This window comes from Salmo salar, chromosome ssa16, assembly GCF_905237065.1.
Source record: "Salmo salar chromosome ssa16, Ssal_v3.1, whole genome shotgun sequence".
Classification (NCBI taxonomy): Eukaryota; Metazoa; Chordata; class Actinopteri; order Salmoniformes; family Salmonidae; genus Salmo; species Salmo salar.
Genome location: NC_059457.1, coordinates 28,563,000 through 28,576,255, shown reverse-complemented (window position 1 = coordinate 28,576,255; position 13,256 = coordinate 28,563,000). Strand labels below are relative to the sequence as shown.

Sequence of the window (13,256 nt, the reverse complement as noted above, 5' to 3'; positions counted from 1 at the left end):
ACATAGCAGAGCCCACATGGACATTTAATAATGTAAATAACATGGGTGGTGCTGCACGTGATGATATCGTTAATTTGAAACCGTTTTCCTGTGTGTGGGTGGCAGAAATATTCACACTTCATCATATTGTTGCACTGTGCGCATCCTCTACATTTATAGCTACCATTTGGTAGCGGGCGTAAAAGAGCCTGGCTGATTTTCTTTCGTGGCTGGCAGTTGGCATGAACCAATTTATCGCGCAAATTGCGACCTCTCCTATGCACACTTTTGTAATATTTGTGAAATGCATATTGTTATGTTTGGTAGCACTTATTTATTTTTCCTCTGTTTGCTGAAAAGGAGATTCCCTGTCGGAATATTATCGCTTTTCTACGAGAAAAATGGCGTAAAAATTGATTTTAAACAGCGGTTGACATGCTTCGAAGTACGGTAATGGAATATTTAGAATTTTTTTGTCACGAATTGCGCCATGCGCGCGACCCTTCTTTACCATTTCGGATAGTGTCTGGAACGCACGAACAAAACGCCGCTATTCGGATATAACGATGGATTATTTTGGACCAAACCAACATTTGTTATTGAAGTAGCAGTCCTGGGAGTGCATTCTGACGAAGACAACAAAAGGTAATCAAACTTTTATAATAGTAAATATGATTATGGTGAGTGCTAAACTTGCCGGGTGTCTAAATAGCTAGCCCGTGATGCCTGGGCTATGTACTTAGAATATTGCAAAATGTGCTTTCACCAAAAAGCTATTTTAAAATCGGACATATCGAGTGCATAGAGGAGGTCTGTATTTATAATTCTTAAAATAATTGTATGCTTTTTGTGAACGTTTATCGTGAGTAATTTAGTAAAATGTTAGCGAATTCCCCGGAAGTTTGCTCTATGCTAGTTCTGAACGTTACATGCTAATGTAAAAAGCTGGTTTTTGATATAAATATGAACTTGATTGAACAAAACATGCATGTATTGTATAACATAATGTCCTAGGGTTGTCATCTGATGAAGATCATCAAAGGTGAGTGCTGCATTTAGCTGTCTTCTGGGTTTTGGTGACATTATATGCTAGCTTGAAAAATGGGTGTCTGATTATTTCTGGCTTGGTACTCTGCTGACATAATCTAATGTTTTGCTTTCGTTGTAAAGCCTTTTTGAAATCGGACAGTGTGGTTAGATTAACGAGAGTCTTGTCTTTAAATAGCTGTAAAATAGTCATATGTTTGAGAAATTGAAGTAATAGGATTTTTAAGGTTTTGAAAATTGCGCCACAGGCTTCAAGTGGCTGTTACGTAGGTGGGACGAATTCGTCCCGCCTAGCCCATGGAGGTTAACAACCCTCCAGACGAGCGTCAATGCCATACAACTCTCCTTCCGTGGCCTCCAACTGCTCTTAAATACAAGTAAAACTAAATGCATGCTCTTCAACCGATCGCTGCCTGCACCTGCCCGCCCGTCCAGCATCACTACTCTGTACGGTTCTTACTTAGAAAATGTGGACAACTACCTAGGTGTCTAACCAGACTTTAAGCTCTCCTTCCAGACTCACATCAAATATTTCCAATCTAAAGTTAAATCTAGAATTGGCTTCCTATTTCACAACAAAGCATCCTTCACTCATGCTGCCAAACATACCCTCGTAAAATTGACCATCCTACTGATCCTCGACTTCGGCGATGTCATTTACAAAATAGCCTCCAATACCCTACTCAATAAACTGGATGCAGTCTATCACAGTGCCATCCGTTTTGTCACCAAAGCCCCATATACTACCCACCACTGCGACCTGTACGCTCTCGTTGGCTGGCCCTGGCTTCATACTTGTCGCCAAACCCACTGGCTCCAGGTCATCTACAAGACCCTGCTAGGTAAAGTCCCCCCTTATTTCAGCTCACTGGTCACCATAGCAGCACCCACCTGTAGCACGCGCTCCAGCAGATACATCTCTGGTCACCCCCAAAGCCAATTCCTCCTTTGGCCGTCTCTCCTTCCAGTTCTCCGCTGCCAATGACTGGAACGAACTACAAAAATCTCAAACTGGAAACACTTATCTCCCTCACTAGCTTTAAGCACCAGCTGTCAGAGCAGCTCACAGATCACTGCACATAGCCCATCTATAATTTAGCCCAAACAACTCCTTCTTCCCCTACTGTATTTATTTAGCTCCTTTGCACCCCATTATTTCTACTTTGCACTTTCTTCCACTACAAATCTACCATTCCAGTGTTTTACTTGCTATATTGTATTTACTTTGCCACCATGGCCTTTTTTGCCTTTACCTCCCTTATCTCACCTCATTTGCTCACATTGTATATAGACTTATTTTTCTACTGTATTTTTTGACTGTTTGTTTTACTCCATGTGTAACTATGTTGTTGTATGTGTCGAACTGCTTTGCTTTATCTTGGCCAGGTCGCAATTGTAAACAACTTGTCTACCTGGTTAAATAAAGGTGAAATAAATAGTCAATAGTTTACATACAACTTAGCCAAATACATTTAAACTTAGATTAAAATGTCAGGAATTGTGAAAAACTAAGTTTAAATTCCCTGTCTTAGGTCAGTTAGGATCACCACTTTATTTTAAGAACGTGAAATGTCAGAATAATAGTAGAGAGAATGATTTCAGCTTTTATTTCTTTCACCACATTTCTAGTGGGTCAGAAGTTTACATGCACTCAATTAGTACTTGGTAGCATTGCCTTTATGTTCAACTTGGGTCAAACGTTTTGGGTAGTGTTCCACAAGCTTCCCACAATAAGTTGGATACATTTTGGCCCATTCCTCCTGACAGAGCTGGTGTAACTGAGTCAGGTTTGTAGGCCTCCTTGCTCACACACGCTTTTTCAGTTCTGCCCACAAATGTTCTATAGGATTGAGGTCAGGGCATTGTGAATGCTACTCCAATACCTTGACATAGTGGTCCTTAAGCCATTTTGCCACAACTTTGGAAGTATGCTTGGGGTCATTGCCCATTTGGAAGACCCATTTGTGACCAAGCTTTAACTTCCTGACTGATGTCTTGAGATGTTACTTCAGTATATCCACATAATGTTCCTGCCTCATGATGCCATCTATTTTGTGAAGTGCACCACAGTCCCTCCTGCAGCAAAGCACCCCCACAACATTATGCTGCCACCCCCGTGCCTCACGGTTGGGATGGTGTTCTTCGGCTTCCAAGTCTCCCTCTTTTTCTTCCAAACATAACGATGGTCATTATGGCCAAACAGTTCTATTTTTGTTTCATCAGACCAGAGGACATTTCTCGAAAAAGTACGATATTTGTCCCCATGTGCAGTTGCAAACTGTAGTCTGGCTTTTTTTAATGCCGTTTTCGGAGCAAAAATAATATTACTTCCTTGCTGAAGGGCTTTTCAGGTTATGTCAATATAGGACGCGTTTTACTGTGGATATAGATACGTTTCCTCCAGCATCTTCACAAGGTCCTTTGCTGTTATTCTGGGATTGATTTGCACTTTTCGCACAAAAGTACGTTCATCTCTAGGAGACAGAACGCGTCTCCTTCCTGAGCGGTATGACGGCTGCATGGTCCCATGGTGTTTAAAGTTGCGTACTATTGTTTGTACGGATGAAAGTGATATCTTCAGGCATTTGGAAATTGCTCCCAAGGATGACCCATGATGTCAAGCAAAGAGGCACTGAGTTTGAAGGTAGGCCTTGAAATATATCCACAGATACACCACCAATTGACTCAAATTATGTCAATTATCCTATCAGAAGCTTCTAAAGCCATGACATTTTCTGGAATTTTCCAAGCTGTTTAAAGGCACAGTCAACTAGTGCATGTAAACTTCTGACCCACTGGAATTGTGAGATTATTTCATTTGTAATTCATTGTCTGTAAACAATTAATGGATAAATTACTTGTGTCACGCACAAAGTAGATGTCCTAACTGACTTGCCAAAACTATAGTTTAACAAGAAATCTGTGGAGTGGTTGAAAAACTAGTTAATGACTCCAACCTAAGTGTATGTAAACTTCTGACTTCAACTGTGTGTGTGTGTATATATAGTTCTGTTTAGGCATGATAAAGATTTTTATATAAACAAGATCATATTATTGTATGAGTCTGTACCTACAGAAATGAAAACTAGTGGGGTGGGAAGAATGTCCACTGCTTACTGGACCATGGTGCCCCAAATAACATCCAAGTCCTGTTTGACAAGTTGCAAAGGAAATCCTAAGGCATTAACTTTTTAAAGACCCATGGAGGTGCTTTACATTAATTTCCAGTGCAAAAAAAAATAATGCAACCCCTCCCCCCCAAAAAACCATGAGGGTGGAATTTATGAGTGAGTGTATACATGTGCCATTGAGAGAACATTGAGTTCTCACCTTCCACCAATACAGGAGCCATATAATGTAAAAAAAATAACTACCATCTAACCACAAGCTAGATGAACCTCTCAGCTAAGAGGTTAGTCCATTCAAAAAAATAATATTACTTTAATATAAACAGACTAGGCAGAAGTTCTAGGCCACATCTCAGATTGCAATCAAAATCCCCTGCCAAGTACAACGTTAAGGCATTGTTTGCCAACCTGTCCTAACATTGACTTTCAATCTCCCAATAAAGGATTTACAATGGTCAGCAGGGGGTCTGGAATGTGTGGTTAAGGCTAAGTGGACCTATTGGCTGCAGAAAAAAACCTGAAGAAATGTTTTAATTGATTTAAAAAAAAGCCAGCTATCCAATATCCCTTTGCCTGAATACTCCCCAGCAGAGTATTAAGGTCCCTTGCAGAGTTCTCCTCAAGTGCAGTGGCTGCACACCCACTATGACCTTCCTATGCTGGCCAGGCCATCAGACTGACACTGAGGGAGCTGGTACCCATAATCCTGCTCACCTCCTTTTCTGCTTCTAATGGGTGAAAATTCACTGTGCAGAGTAAATTCACTGCTAGTCAATTTACTTCGGTAACACTGGATGATTTCATTAAGTGTTCCAACTTGCAATGCTGAATAGCTAGCTTTTCACGTTGCTTGACTGGTAAGAAGCTTCGGGAGGGAGGTCACGTGCTAGAAAGCAGAGTTCCTGGGTTCGAGACGAATGAGGAAGCGGTACTCGCTAAGCAAGCACAATGACAATCTTTACACTGGCAGTACTTTTTGTCTAGCATCAATCAAGATTAACAGAAAAGATTCCACTCATTTGGGTTTCAGTTATTCTGTTTCTTGGGAAATAAATCTAAGCTCTCTCTTAGTCAGGTGACAGGAGACGGGTGCCTCTGGTCTGGAGCCGTCTGTCAGTGAGCGCTACACTGCTGTATTGTGACAGCTCTGTAAGCCATTTCTCTCTGCACAGGGTGATAATGAGGGCTTTAAACAGAGGCAACAGCGCAAACAGCAGGGTCAGGCCTCTGCCTGATGGTACTGCACAGGTATCTGAGGTGGTTACACACACACACAAAACCTAGATGTCTGCAGAGAAGAATCTGAGAAACTTGCCAAATACAGGTGTGCAAAGCTTGTAGTGTCATACCCAAGAAGACTCGAGGCAGTAATCACTGCAAAAAGGTGCTTCAACAAAAGCATAAGTAAAGGGTCTAAATACTTGTGATATTTCCGAGGGGTTTTATTTTATAAATTAGTAAAAAAAATGAATAATCTAAAAACCTGTTTTTGCTTTGCCAGTATGGGATAGTGTCTAGATTGATGAGATTTTTTAAATTCATTTTAGAAAAAGGATGTAATGTAACAAAATGTGGAAAAAGTAAAGGGATCTGAATACTTTCCGAATGCACTTTATAAACTCAGCAAAAAATAAAATGTCCTCTCACTGTCAACTGCGTTTATTTTCAGCAAACTTAACATGTGTAAATATTAGTATGAACATAAGATTCAACAACTGAGACAAACTGAACAAGTTCCACAGACATGTGACAAACAGAAATGTAATAATGTGTCCCTGAACAAAGGAGGGGGGGGGAGTCAAAAGCAAAAGTAAGTCAGTATCTGCTGTGGCCACCAGCTGCATTAAGTACTGCAGTTCGTCTCCTCCTCATGGACTGCACCAGATTTGCCAGTTCTTGCTATGAGATGTTACTAAACTCTTCCGCCAAGGCACCTTCAAGTTCCCGGACATTTCTGGGGGGAATGGCCCTTGCCCTCACCCTCCGATCCAACAGGTCCCAGACGTGCTCAATGGGATTGAGATCCGGGCTCTTCGCTGGCCATGGCAGAACACTGACATTCCTGTCTTGCAGGAAATCACGCACAGAACGAGCAGTTTGGCTGGTGGCATTGTCATGCTGGAGGGTCATGTCAGGATGAGCCTGCAGGAAGGGTACCACGAGGGAGGAGGATGTTTTCCATGTAACGCACAGCGTTGAGATTGCCTGCAATGACAACAAGCTCAGTCCGAGGATGCCAGGACAATAACCTATCGCTCAATGTGAGCAAGACAAAGGAGCTGAACGTGGACTACAGGAAAAGGCGGGGCGCACAGTTGACGGGGCTGTAGTGGAGCAGGTCGAGGGGCCAAGTTCCTTGGTGTCCACCTCACCAACGAACGATCATGGTCCAAACACACCAGGACAGTCGTGAGTGGGCACGACAACCCCTTTTCCCCCTCAGGAAACTGAAAAGATTTGGCATGGGTCCTCGCATGCTCAAAAAGTTATTCAGCTGCACCATCGAGAGCATCCTGACCGGTTACATTACAACCTTATATGGTATCTGCTCGGCATCTGACCGTAAGGAGCTACAGAGGGTAGTTCGTATGGCCCAGTACAAAAATGGGGCCAAGCTTCCTGCCATCGAGGACCTATATACACTGGGCGGTGTCAGAGGAAAGCCCCAAAAATTGTCAGAGACTCCAGTCACCCAAGTCATAGACTGTTTTCTCTGCTACCGTACCGCACGGCAAGCAGTACCGGAGCGCCAAGACTAGGACTAAAAGGCTCCTTAACAGCTTCTACATCCCCCAAGCCATAAGACTGCCGAACAATTAATCAAATGGCCACCGAATTATTTACATTGACACCCCCCTTCCTTTGTTTTTACACTGCTGATACTCGCTATTTATTATCTATGCATAGTCACTTTACAAATTACCTGGACTAACCTGTACCCCTGCACATTGACTCCGTACCGGTATCCCCTCTATATAACCTCTGTCATTTTATTGTGTTACGCACATCATTTTTTACTTTATTTGGTAAATATTTACTTAACTCTTTCTTGAACTGTATTGCTGGTTAAGGGCTTGTAAGTAAGCGTTTCACGGTAAGGTCTACATATGTTGTATTCGGCGCATGTGACAAATAAAGTTCGATTTGAAACTGAAATCACTAAATAAGAGTGTCTGAAATTAAGCCTTGTCAAGGGCCTATAAAGACACTGCAGATTGTTGAAATTATGCATGCACTGGGGCCACCCTGAACAAAATGTTCCTTTAGTTTACATACAAAAACTATGAATTAGAAGAAAACATCCACTTGTGCCAGTGGTCAACTGTACCCATACGGGTGACTTCATTTCCTGAACAAATCCTTTGAGGTACAGTATATGCAATAGGTAATGTGTACACACTAAAATCCTGTCCAATATGTAGTCACTTAGCCATATAAAGCATTGTAACCACTTCTTGATCTGATTACTTCCTACAGTATGTGATACGGCCCTCTCTGAAGAGCTGAGCTGGTGTTATGATCACACAGATAATGGATGATTGGGTTGGGGGATGGAGCAGCTCGCTCCTTTCCCCACATGAGGGGTTCAAGTGAAGGGAACGCCAGACAGAATCAATGCATGTGAGGGCCAAATCAAATCAGGGGATGGCAGGGATGACGGAGTGACTCACCATAACATAATAGGAGATGCTGTTCACCACACGCTCCCGGGCACTGCCCACGGTCTCCAACAGGGCACCCAGCCCGTTCTTAGCCAAGCCAAAGGTGGTCTGAGGGGCACTCTTCACACTGGACACAACTAACATGTAGTTAATCTGCAGTTGATAACCAAGGCCACTCACCAGGCGCTGCAGCCCACCACCTCTCTGAAACACAGGGACATGAATGTAATACAAGGTGAGTATCTGAACAATTCTTTACCATACAACAACACCACCTACTCACATGGTGTGGCTCATTATACTCTGCTAACCAGGCAGCCTTTTCTGAGCAGTAAATCAACATAAACAGTACAACATGTATTGTACATATGGGTATTGTCTTGGCTGTCTGCTAGGGTGAACCTAGAGGCCAGATTCTGTATGTTGTGTAACAGCACTTCAGATTTCTTTATCCACTCCCTAAATTATACTTCAGTAGGGGGAGTCTCAGGGAATGCGAGCTGAATGTTAAGAATGTACAGGATTTGATTACATTTTCTGAGAATACCATGAGGTACATCAAGGGTCGCATTTGGAGACTATTTTAGGCATATTTGAGTGTGGCAGACATGACCACATCAATCTAGAGAAATACTGTAGCACAGGGGGAGCAAAGACATTACAGTAAAACATCCTCTAATGACAATAATGAAATTACCTAAATTACTATTAAAAAATATAAAAAGATGGTGATGTGCATTGTTTGAGACCTGCTCTAAGGATGTAAGGGTTCATAACCTTCTGAAACTCTGCTTCTGTCTCTCTGCTCCTGTCTCTCTGCTCCTCCCAACTGAAGAATCCCATCACTGAGCTCTGAAAGAACAGGCCCACTGTTTCCACAGCCTCAAGGTTCTTCATGGCATATTCAGTCTGGCAGGGAACAGTACATTTTCAAAGTCAATTTTAATCATCCATAACAACATATTTGCAAAAAACGAAATGTTACAGTAATAACATGATACTTAGTAACAAGTCATTTTTTAGAAGCTTCTATATCCTTATGAAAGAGGGTTCAATAAAATAACTTGCCTCGCACACTTTTCCAGTCGATTATTTATAAAAGTTTGAGTAGTATCTAGAACTACTGTAAGCCTTATCAAACCCACAACTGAGAATGTTCTTTCAAGAGCTAAGCTTTTGCATTTATTTGGTGACGTCAGACACAAGGCCACTAAGTTGTATCGACTCAGACCACCATCTTATGTACAGCCATTCTCAAACATCTGGGTAAATCCATTTGAATTCGATCACTTTGACAGCACCCCTTTTGATTTGAACAAAACCTTCCATACATATTTACCCATTGTAGAATGCCAAAACATTCAAGAGATAAAAGGTGCTCAATGTTGACCAATTTTGCATACCCCACCATACTATCAAACATCCATGTCTTCGTCACTGGAAAAGATAAGCGGTTGAGATTGATATAATTTAAAAGCATACAAACAGGGTTGTAAATTTTTTTAAATCATTTCCAGAACATTGCTTTTTTTATATAAACATTATGAATTATTAATGTAAAATGTCAACTTTTAAATTACTGGGATCTTGTATATAGAGCATGCGACTATTTATTTTTATAGCCTACAGTTTACTTGCCATTAGTCAGCACCTCTAGCAACTTTTTTGGGTGTGCTTTAGCTCATGCTTTTTATTAAACTTTAAAATGGTACCACAAAGATGGTTGGAGATCCACACATCAGAGAATGTTGACTTGAATGGGAATATCGGTTTTAAATTATACTGTGAATCCTCTATAGGAAACCTATTGAAACAATAGAAATATAGAATAGACAAACATTTAAGTTGACATTCGACTGTGGGTGGACTGGCGGCCATCTTTGTGGTAGTAAATAGAAGTAAAAATGTAAATTCTAATTAAATTTCAATGGTGTAACAGCTAAATTGCAGTGATCTGAAGGGATAGGTTAATTATATTTCTATGATTGAAATTATACCCACCCTGTATTCAAGAGCATGTTGCTTCTCAACCGATGGCGGGAACAACACAAAAACCTCAGATGTCAAATAGAGTTTAAGCTACAACATATGCGAATATGAAAATTGACAAAAACATTTTTCTTTTTAAGTATAATTTGTATTCAAACCCTGTTTGTAACCTGTTTGAAAGACATCAAACTCAACCATTTATCTTTTACAGTGATGACATCAGTGGCAGTTCCAGACCATTTCAACTGGGGGGCCAAGCTAGGGCCAGTTGTACTGTTCGAGGGGCCAGTTACATTAGACGTTATTGTTATCATATCGTTTTCTTCACTGCATTGCAGGCAAAAGACCATGTTCATAATCATTCAACAATTTGCATTTTCTGTCTAATAACGGATGTAAAAAAAGAACGATAGCAAAAATTTGTTATGTAAAAGGGGGGCCACAAGGGGGTCCAAAATTGTTGTCACAGGGGCACTGCTCCACCCCCCCCCCACACCGCTAGTGGATGACATGGTTGTCTCATAATATGGTGGGGTAGGCAAAATGGGTAAACTTTGAGGACCTCTATCTCTTGAATGTTTAAGCATTCAGGTAAAAAAAAATCCCTTCGACCACTTCTTTCACGGGCAAACGTTTGGAAAGTTGTTTAAAATCAAAAGGAATGCTGTGAAAAAGTGATCTAACTAAGACAAGTGCAATAATTACATCAAAAAAGGAGGACCATCTGCTACATTGAATTAATCTGTGTAAAAAGGTAACTTCTACACATTGGGGAGTACAGTCCCTACAACCAAAAATATCTACAATGTCAGTAGATATCAAAACTCAACGGGGTAACCAATAAGCTCAAGGATTCAAGTACCTTCAATTCAATTGTGTGATGTATATTGAGCTATTGTGTCATGTGAATTACAGGCATTTTGAATTGGACTAATCATTTTACTATTAAAAGCAAAGGGATGCAAAGAGCAAAAAAGACCAATCCCTGTAGGCCTAATTGCTAATGCTCTACACACTGGATATACAGTGTACAAACATTAGGGACACCTGCTCTTTCCATGACAAATCAAATCATAGACTGACCAGGTGAAAGCTATGATCCCTTATTGATGTCAACTGTTAAACCCACTTCATTTAATGTAGATTAAGGGGAAGAGACAGGTTAAATAATACTTAAGCCTTGAGACAATTGCTACATGGATTCTGCATGTGTGCCATTCAGAGGGTGAATGGGCAAGACAAAAGATTTAAGTGCCTTTAAACTGGGTATGGTAGGAGGTGCAAGGCACACCGGTTTGAGTATGTCAAGAAGAGCAACGCTGCTTGGTTTCCTGTGTGTATCAAGAATGGTCCACCACCCAAAAGACTAACTTGACAACTTTTCGAAGCATTAGAGTCAACATGGGACAGTATTCCTGTGGAATGCTTGACACCTTGTAGAGTCCATGCCCCGACGAATTTAGACTGTTCTGAAGGAAAAACGGATCGCAACACAATATTAGGAAGGTGTTCCTAATGTTTTGTACACTCAGTGTACCTCTGGCTGTCTGTCTCTCCTCAATGCTTATTTCAGCTGGGATTTCAACTGCCATACTCCAGTAACCCCTGCTGTTATTGAGAACTACTGTAATTGATGTGATTCCCAGAGAGGGATTTGGAATGAATTATGGCTTTAGACTGTGTGTGACATAATCTCCCCGAGAGAGTAAGCATTTACTCTAGTAATAACCCAAATAATTGTACCTAATTTCATAAATGAACACACATCAAGTAATTCACGTCAAAATGATAGATTGACACAATTGTCTTTCGGTCATAAATAATTAAATTATACGCTGGCTGTAAGTAATAGGGATACATTTCATATGAGTCTTTCCACAGGCATGCTCTTCCCTCTCCCTGATGACCGCAACAACAACTCTACGTTGGGCTAACAGAGGTCAAAATTCACACATTTTCCCTTATTTGTACTGACTCTAGTACCTAATTGGGCTGCCAAATTTTATTTTGTTTGGCCAATTCCACTGTATCTAGATCCCATCAGCGAAAATATGTGATGTTTTAATTTAATTCCCCCACAATTATTTACAGTGTCTGGGACCAAGACTAAACAGACAGCTAGCTCTTACCAGTGGAGACACACCGGAGATGTGTGTGACCAGGTCCTGACCTTGACTCTTGGCGTGTTGGAGCGTTGCTGCTGTCTGATTGTAGGCACGTCGACACACTGTGCTGGCCAGAGCCCCAAGCCTCCTGTAGCTGGGCTGAAGGCCAGGAGCACTGACACCAGACTCCTGCTCCCACAAAGCAGCCGACTCTGGGGGACAGATAAAGAGCACTCAACGGCTGGACAAACGGATACAAAAGTCTCTTTTTCACTCAACAACCTCTAACTCAAAGCATCACATATCATCAGCTGACCACTCCTGATGAAGGACAAATAGGATGGACCCTCACTAAGAAAAAGCAAACAAACTTGTAAGAACTTCTAGATTCCAAACTTCTATAGCTGTTACATAAATACTGTATGTTACACCTCATTACTTGTGAGCAGAAGGTCACTCTTTGAGTGACTGTCTTATGTCCATGAGTTCCGAAGAAGGTACGTGGTTTCAGAAAGTATTCACACATCTTGACTTTTTCCACATTTTTTTTGTGTTACAGCCTTAATTTAAAATGGATTACATTTAGATTTGTCACTGACCTGTGGAATTGTTTGACATTTTTACAAAATAATTAAAAATGGAAATCTGTAATGTCGAGTCAAAATGTATTCAACCCCTTTTTTTACAGCAAGCCTAAATAAGTTCAGGATGAAAAATGTGCTTAACAAGTCACATAATAAGTTGCATGGACTCAGTGTGCATGGACTCAGTGTGCAATGGTGTTCAACATGATTTTTTTAATGACTACCTCATTTCTGTACCCCACACATACAATAATCGAGTGTGCAAAGCTGTCATCAAGGCAAAGGGTGGCTACTTTGAAGAACCTCAAATATATTTTTGATTTGTTTTTGCACTTTCTTGGTTACTACATGATTCCATGTTTTATTTCTTAGTGTTGGTGTCTTCACTATTATTCTACAATGTAGAAAATAGTCAAAAGAAAATAAAAACCCTTGAATGAGTAGGTGTCCAAACTTTTGACTGGTCTTACTGTGTGGAATGGGGATGTAACATTCTGTAGTTGGTCACTAGCTAGCACATTTGGGTCCTTGAAAGTGGTGGGAATGTATGTTTTTGGTTTCACGTTGGTTGTGGGAACAAAACCATAAGCTTCCTGACCGTTAAAACTGAAGGTTTGTTTAATGTTCTGAGAACATTTTGCCTGTTCTGAAAACAATTATTTTTAGGTTGCAGGGAGGTTCTGAGAATGTTTTACTCTGGTTCTGATAAGGTTTTCCTTCAAGGTTTTATTAACACTGAGAACATAAATGACCTAGGTAATT

At 40.9% G+C, this 13,256-nt stretch overlaps 1 protein-coding gene across 2 annotated transcripts in view; it reads right to left on the bottom strand.

Annotated features, from left to right (window-relative positions):
* plin1 (perilipin 1) overlaps positions 1–13,256 on the bottom strand; it is a 33,928-nt gene that overhangs the window by 13,367 nt on the left and 7,305 nt on the right. For both annotated transcript variants that reach the window (XM_014149137.2, XM_014149138.2), the window contains exons 6-8: positions 11,935–12,122; positions 8,594–8,725; positions 7,826–8,020 (exon numbers count right to left, since the gene is read on the bottom strand). In XM_014149137.2, coding sequence (XP_014004612.1) covers positions 7,826–8,020; positions 8,594–8,725; positions 11,935–12,122 — 515 coding nt within the window. The remainder of the gene's footprint in view (positions 1–7,825; positions 8,021–8,593; positions 8,726–11,934; positions 12,123–13,256) is intronic.